The sequence below is a fragment of the Anopheles aquasalis genome, chromosome 3 (genome assembly GCF_943734665.1).
Source record: "Anopheles aquasalis chromosome 3, idAnoAquaMG_Q_19, whole genome shotgun sequence".
Classification (NCBI taxonomy): Eukaryota; Metazoa; Arthropoda; class Insecta; order Diptera; family Culicidae; genus Anopheles; species Anopheles aquasalis.
In genome coordinates this window covers 50,126,049-50,133,548 of record NC_064878.1, presented here as the reverse complement: position 1 = coordinate 50,133,548, position 7,500 = coordinate 50,126,049, and the positions used below count along the sequence as shown (strand labels likewise).

The following is a 7,500-nucleotide window of genomic DNA, read 5'->3' as shown; positions in this document are numbered from 1 at the left end:
TCTGCTCTGCTCGTTGATTGTCGTTTCGAGCATTGATCCGAATCCGCTCGAGACGGCCAACCAGCTAACGAAAAAGATTCAGATGATGCAGAGCATTACGCCACCCCGTCTACCGAAGTGGTTCTCGAACGATGCCCTGAACTGCTACGTGATGCTACACGATGGATGCTCGGGTGATATCGGAAAGTATGTCCGCTCGGATGCCACTATGCGCTATTCTCTGTGACTAACTATGGGGTTTGCTGTTTTCCAGGGCACAGCAGGCTTTCGAGGGACTGAAATCGTGCTACGGTGAACACAAGTGCTTCCTGCTGAAGATTAACTCGCACAGTGGACCACCGGCCGCCGATAGTTCCGATCCGTGGATACGCTTTCTGAAGAAACACCAGCGATCGGAGATGGGGGGAAGTGCGAGCGATGCCGACAGTGCACCGAAGACGCCGCAGGATATGGGTGCGGTCACGGGAATGCCATCGACGGTGGTACAATCCTCCAATTTGCTCATCCACGGCGGTGGTAGTGCTGGTGGAGGGGGTAGTAGCGGAGGCAGCACTTCGGACACCCCTCCATCAGGCATTGTGGTCGGTGAGGTGATCGCTCATCCGCTCAGTCCCATGCAGGAAACGGGCATTGAGATACAGGAAACATCTAGCCTTACGTCCAGCATCGACAGTCTGTCGCTACAGACGATCAATCCGAACGTGTGGCCAGCCGAGAGCGACATTGAGGTCACGCGCGGTGCTTTCCTAACGACGGAAGATCTAGATACGTTGAAGCACTTTGTTCAGGACTTTGCCGTTCGCGCGCTGATACCGTACGTGGAGCGTTTGGTTGGTGTGCTGAATGATTCGGTAAGTGGTGACGGTGCGTGGTTCCCACGGTTGCTTCGATTTCATTGACTGACCGACCGATCAATCGCTGTTCTTTCGCTGTAGATCTCGAACAAAAAGGGTGTTAGCCGGTCACTGCTGAGTGCCACCAAGCGATGGTTCGTGACGAACAAACCGGGCGTAAATACCAACCAGAATGCCGTCGTCTACACGAACGAGTCGACCGAGCTGCAGACACGCAAGCTGGGCGATCTGTACTTCATGTTTTGTCACTATTCGCTCGCTTTCCAGGCGTACCATCAGGCGAAGCGTGATTTTAATGCCGATTCCGCGTGGCAGTACTATGCCGGTGCGCTCGAGATGGCCGCGCTGGCCGCGTACATGCAGGGTACGGCTAATCGGAAAACCTACGACTACATGGAAGAAGCCATTCAGACCTATCTGAACAGCTGCAAGCTGCCCCAGTTTGCGACACGCGCCACACTGCTCTCGATGGAGTGTCTGAAGGGGGCCCGGTTGTACAGTGAGGCCGCGAAGCAACTGATCCGGATGACGAGTGAAGATTCGGACCTACGATCGGCGCTACTGCTCGAGCAGGCTTCGTACTGCTTTCTGCTTGCAACACCACCTCAGTACCACAAGTACGCGCTGCACTGTGTACTGGCGGGCCACCGGTTTGCCAAGGTTGGCCAACGGAAGCACTCGTTCCGTACGTACAAGCAAGCGTACCAGGTGTTCGAGAAGCGAGGCTGGAGTTTGGCTGAAGATCACATCCAGTACACGATCGGGCGGCAGGCTTCAAACTTGAAGAAACTGGACGAAGCGAGTAACTGTTTGGCGCATCTGCTGCGTCCATCCAGCATGCAAACTGCCGCCCAGCAGACACTCTTCCTACGGGAGTATCTGAGCACGAAAAGGGCACTGCAAGGGCGGGGTGATGGCACAGGAGTAGCCGACATTCCCTCCATTACGCTACCGAGAATAGTGCAGCAGCTGACGAAGGTGCTGGTCACTTCGCCACCGCCGGTGTCCAATCCATTGCATGTGGCAGCCACCAATCTCAGCATTATGGTAAGGCGGATATGCCGTGATCAGCCGTGATAATCGAGATTTCATTTCACCTCTTTCCCCCTTGTAGTCACCGCTAACGGAGGAAAACATCTGGAACAAGATGGAGGAAATGCTCGTGCAGAGTGCATCCGAACGACCGGTCATGGTATTCCGTCCTTCGCGTTCTCTCTTTTCCACTGAATCACCGGCGATGGAAAATCCGCGCTCGGTGCACGGTGAACCGATCGAGGTTGCGTTCAGTTTGGAGAACATGATCAAACCACCGATCCTGTTCGAAAACGTCAACCTTTTGTGGGAGTTCCGTAGGGAATCGGGTGAAATCTTTACCAACCGACCGCTGTTTCTCGGTGAGATAGGGCTGGAGGAACGTTCGGAGATCGAGAACGTGGTCGCGACGAGTTTCGTTGCGCTCGTCACGTTCGGGGAGCATGAAACGAAACAGCTGGTTCTGAAGCTAACGCCCCGCAGCACCGGACAGCTACGGATACTGGGTATCGTTGGAAAGATTTCAGCCGCACCACCAGCGGGAGCCGTGCCAACGGGAGCGGTCGATGCACCATCGCTCTGGGGCAAGCAACTGTTTGAAACGCTCCCCATAAGGCAAGCCAGTGTGGTGGGATCGAGTGCTAAAGCAGTACAGTTTGATCGGAAGCTCGAGATCGAGATTTTGCCACCGGCACCGGCACTGCACGTTAGCTTTAGCCGGGCACCGACCGAAGTGGTGGCCGGTGAGATCATTCCGATCAGAATGAACCTAACGAATGCGGGTGTCAGCGGGCTGAACGACATTTACGTTTGTATCGATAATCCACGGTACGTGCTCGTCGATACGAGTGATGCAGCGGACATACCACTATCGATCCGACGCGATCTGTACAATCTGGCGAACGAGAATGTCGGTCGTGATCGGGAAGCTCGGAAGCAGTACGTTTGCCGGTTGTTCCGCGATCCGGAAGAGAACTGCATCAGTCCGAACCAGACGCGAACGGTCACCATTTGGTTGCAGGCGCCGTACACGAAGGGACCGAAAGATGTGAAGCTGATGCTGTACTACGCTATGCCACAGGACTATCCGAAGTTAAAGTAAGTGCAGACGAGCGAATGGTAGAAGATGGTAGTCGAATAATGAAATCGATTTCAGGCACCGTCTCATTCGGCACACGTGGAATTTCAATGTCAACGATTCGCTGCTAGTGGACGCCAACTGCAACATCAGCAATCCGGTGAAGCGTGAACTGGGTATCGATGTGAATGTGAAGAACCTAAACCAGGTACACCATCCGCTGATGACGGAAATCACCGTGAACGATCTCTATCTTTATTGTTCCACTTATAAGCTCCACCAGCAGAAGGTTATCTGTGAGTATCCGCGATCCTGGGGAATGTACTAACAGGCTCAGATATGTGGTACGAAGATTTATTTTATGTTCTACATTTATAGTTATTGAAACACCGGGCCATGTCAAGCTACAAGCTGGCAGTGGATTGAAAACGAATGAAACCCTTAGCCTCCGGTGCAATCTGCAACGTCGTCCGGCCGATGTAGCGTTCAGTGGAAGCTTCCAGCAATACGTATCCGATAAGCTTTCCTCGATATCGGTACGGGGCATGGACAGCGAGGCGAAGGCATCGTTACCCTCCCTAGCGGCCGTCGGTAGCTTCTTGATGAAACACGAGACGAAGTACATTCGCGTGTACGAGCCCGGCAGTAACGAGGAGTTTAACCAGATCGTCAATCAAAATGATCGTCATATGACGCTCTGCGTAAGCTGGTCGGCTACGATCAACGATAACGGAACATCGCGCACGGCTTATGGGCAACACTTTGTGCAGCTGCGAAACCTTTACGATTCGTACGTGCTTGAACTGTGGGGTATGAGCGGAGCAGCAACGTTTATGGTTTTCCCCTTTTTCTTTCTTTCTGTCTTTCAGTGTCTTTTGTCCACCGTCGGAGCGACTGCAGCAAATCACGTTCACTGGCCAGTCGGAGGTGTACGGGATATATGAAGACTTGGAAAAGGTTCTTCCGGCTGAACGGGACGATATCGATGTTGGATGGGGCATTAACAATAGGTTCGTGAAGGTGCACGGTGTGTGCCCGTAAAGTTAACTAATCCTTTTGGATTTTTCCCCTTTTTCCTCTTCTCTGCCAACTCTAGTTTTGTGGCGCAAAGATGTTTCCTGGAGGAAAGCTTCCAATCCGTAGAGCTGAAGGCTTAGGATTATTCCATAATATTAGTTCCAAAATTGGAAGGAAAATAAATCAATTTTAATCTTCACAATAATCACAATGCAATCTATACTAGCTCTACTTATTCGAAGCACAACACCGTAGACCGTAAATCTGCAGCATCTTGGAGCGTTAGATTTAGTACACGTGCTGGTAACTCACTCTCCTTGTGCTCACGCACTCAGCGACCGGTAAAAAGATGGCCATCTCCTTGGGTTCAAAAATCTCGCGGGTAGCGGCGAAAGATAAATTGATATTTACCCCTACAGCCAGCGCATACGGGTGCTCATACCAAGTTGAACCACGGTCGTGGCCAGGCTGTTCTCGCTCTCTCGCTGCTGGTTTTGCTCTCTGTTCGAGGGGTAGCATCGCTTACCGCTGCTAACGTAACCCAGGTCGGGGTTCGCGCATGGTCGGAACCGTCGTCCATCCGTTCTGGTGAAGTTTTGCTCAAGGGTGCTTCACGCGTGCCTGCCTGCCTGCCTGTGGCCAGTGTTCTAGGGCATCGAACATTCAATCGATTGCTTCCGTTTGTCCTCCGTGCAGTGTACAGTTTTCCAACTTGTGTTTGGTGACACGTTTTTCCTCGCCCAAAATGATGCTCAAACAGCTCGGCAGCCAAGTGCTGTTCCGTTCCAGCCAACGGGTGCCGCAGAGTAAGTGTCCTGCTGCTGTACTGACGTGCTTTGCCGGTGTAGCTGGGATCGATCGATTAAAGGATTCCTCCTCGATTCTATATCCGCAGTGTGCCGCACGTTTGCCGCCGTTCCACAGGTCGAACCGGCTGGACCATCCCTTCAAACCGAGGTACCTGGACCGAAATCGAAGGCATTGCTGCAGCAGCTGAATCAGCTGCAGGTACGTGCATGGGGAAGCATATTGATGCGGATAATGTTTGCAAGCAGCCGTCCTCAGCTCCTGCGTTTGTTGACCGTGATTGCGTGCGCACGGTTTCAGTTTCCGTTATTTCGTTAGCGTCACCTCAGAACACACCCTCCAGAACGTTCGGCCCCGCTGCTGCCAGACAATTGATATCAATTGAAGGGAATTGGTTTCAATGAACCGACTACGGCGGCGAACCGACGCGCTTTGCCCGCATATGCGGATTGATGGAACCACACCATCCATTCAACACGCCCCAAGGGTGCTTAGGTCGTGGTTCCGGCCTCTACGACGAAGAAATGGCGACGTTAACGGCACCGCATGCTAGTGCCGATGCAAGCGATAACTAGCCCCGGGAAGGGGGTGTGTTGAGTTTTAAGCGGTCGGCCAAGCGATCGGAACACCGGATTATATATAAATAACTTCGCACAAGGTTCTGGTGGCGCGTGTGTGATGGCGTCTGGTCAGATCGAGTGCGTCTCTAGGACCCATCGCCTAGAGGCCAGTCAATGGTTCCCTGACCTGTGTGTGCTGCCACCGGGGAGCAGATTTATGACCTCGGACAGTGTCGTCGCATTCAGAGAGAGAGAGCGGCGAGACGGTGCGGACTTGAACTTGAACGCCGACAAGGGGTTTATTTTGGGGTTTTGGGGGTTTTCGGGGGGCAATTTATGGTTCTCACATTGGCTTTAACTTTCGCTCATTTTGTCTGCTTTTTGGTGACGACGACAATGGTGTGACGCGCAATCTTGGCATTGGGATTGCATCAGAATGCTGGTTCCGTGCAGATGTTCGTTGACTACGATAAATCGTACGGAAATTACCTGCAGGACGTCGATGGTAATGTGCTGCTCGACATCTACACGCAAATCTCTTCGGTGCCGCTCGGATACAATCACCGCGAGCTCCTCAAGGTGTTCCAGAATGATCACAATCTTTCCGGTAAGTATCGCGATCGAGACGGTTTCTTCGCCAATTGATTGAATCGAAATCCATTGGTACCAGAAACGAGATAAAGACAAAGAGAATGAGCAAGTGAGGGCCCAACATTCAAATAAGCTTCTTCTTGCCGCGCAGGTACTGGTTGCCGTAGGTTGATTTCGATAAGATAACATAGAGTTATTGTATTTTTGGGATCCGCATACAAAAGGTGACGAACATCAGGCCACTCTGATCCGACATGCCTTGCCGCCATCAGATGTAGATGCGAGGTGCATTCGCGACTGCGAGCGTTATCATTCCGATTGGTCGCGTGGCTGCGAGACGAGATAGTGCAGCTAGATGCGCAGCGTACTGGCTGGTATTTTTTCGCAGATTGATAAGGTCACAGCAGCAGTAGGCAGGTGTGGCTCGTTAGTGACAACTTGGAAATCATTGCTGAAGGTTAGGGTATCGGCTCGTTGCTGGGCGACAATGATCGATTACAGGTGGGCGTGCGCCCGCATCCAGACATCTCGAATGAATGGTGATATGGATGATGGAGTATGGATCTTTTCAAAGCGCGCACGTCTGCGACAATCTTTTTGCAAAAACGACGAAGACGTTTAATTTCTTATAAAACATATTCTGCTTGAAATACGTCGCTCACTTCGATGCTTAAATAGCATTTCAATCGCAGAAAGTCGTAGGAGCCGCTGTAGGAGACTATAAGGAATGCATGTCTGATATTCGTCAGCATTGACAAGATTCTTTGATAAGGTACTGGAAAAGCGTTTAACCTTTTCTTTTGTTTATCAGCCTACATGCATCAAACCAATGACCTCTTACATTTTTCTTAATCTCATTAGCCCTCATCAACCGCCCTGCGTTGGGCGTATTTCCCGGTGAGGATTGGCCGGCCCGGCTCCAGAATGTGCTGATGTCCGTTGCTCCGGTAGGTTTGGATCACGTCACCACCATGATGTGTGGTTCTTGCTCAAACGAAAATGCATTCAAGAACATCTTCATCTGGTAAGATTATCACATCCACGCATTCGCTACTTTTATTCCATTTATTAATGCATCTCTTACTCTCTCCCCCCACACAAAAAGGTACCAAAAGAAGCAGCGTGGCGAGGCGACCCCATTCTCCGAGCAGGAGATGCAATCCTGCATGGTCAACCAGTCACCGGGAGCCCCGAAGCTGAGCATACTGAGCTTCCACGGTGCGTTCCATGGCCGTACGCTCGGCTGTCTGTCGACAACACACTCGAAGTACATCCACAAGATCGATGTACCATCGTTCGATTGGCCGATTGCACCGTTCCCCAAGTATCGCTACCCACTGGAGGAGAATGTGCGCGAGAATGCACAGGAGGATGCCCGCTGTCTGGCGGAAGTCGAACGGCTGATCGACCTGTACGCCAAGCGAGGCATTCCGGTGGCGGGCATCATCGTGGAACCGATTCAGAGCGAAGGAGGTGACAATGAGGCATCGCCCGAGTTTTTCCAGGAGCTGCAACGCATTGCCAAGCGCACCGGCAGTGCACTGTTGATCGATGAGGTACA

The 7,500-nt window shown here is 52.0% G+C and overlaps 2 protein-coding genes across 2 annotated transcripts in view; both read left to right on the top strand.

Annotated features, from left to right (window-relative positions):
* LOC126577148 (trafficking protein particle complex subunit 8) overlaps positions 1–4,181 on the top strand; it is a 4,765-nt gene extending 584 nt beyond the window's left edge. The window contains exons 2-9 of the mRNA XM_050238574.1: positions 1–186; positions 254–851; positions 936–1,901; positions 1,969–2,984; positions 3,043–3,260; positions 3,343–3,754; positions 3,834–3,974; positions 4,061–4,181. The exon at positions 1–186 is cut by the window's left edge and continues 277 nt beyond it. Of these exons, the coding sequence (XP_050094531.1) occupies positions 1–186; positions 254–851; positions 936–1,901; positions 1,969–2,984; positions 3,043–3,260; positions 3,343–3,754; positions 3,834–3,974; positions 4,061–4,121 (3,598 nt within the window). The 3' untranslated portion in view covers positions 4,122–4,181. The remainder of the gene's footprint in view (positions 187–253; positions 852–935; positions 1,902–1,968; positions 2,985–3,042; positions 3,261–3,342; positions 3,755–3,833; positions 3,975–4,060) is intronic.
* Positions 4,182–4,418: 237 nt separating this feature from the next.
* LOC126574572 (4-aminobutyrate aminotransferase, mitochondrial) overlaps positions 4,419–7,500 on the top strand; it is a 4,257-nt gene continuing 1,175 nt past the window's right edge. The window contains exons 1-5 of the mRNA XM_050234848.1: positions 4,419–4,787; positions 4,877–4,989; positions 5,784–5,955; positions 6,801–6,963; positions 7,045–7,500. The exon at positions 7,045–7,500 is cut by the window's right edge and continues 395 nt beyond it. Of these exons, the coding sequence (XP_050090805.1) occupies positions 4,727–4,787; positions 4,877–4,989; positions 5,784–5,955; positions 6,801–6,963; positions 7,045–7,500 (965 nt within the window). The 5' untranslated portion in view covers positions 4,419–4,726. The remainder of the gene's footprint in view (positions 4,788–4,876; positions 4,990–5,783; positions 5,956–6,800; positions 6,964–7,044) is intronic.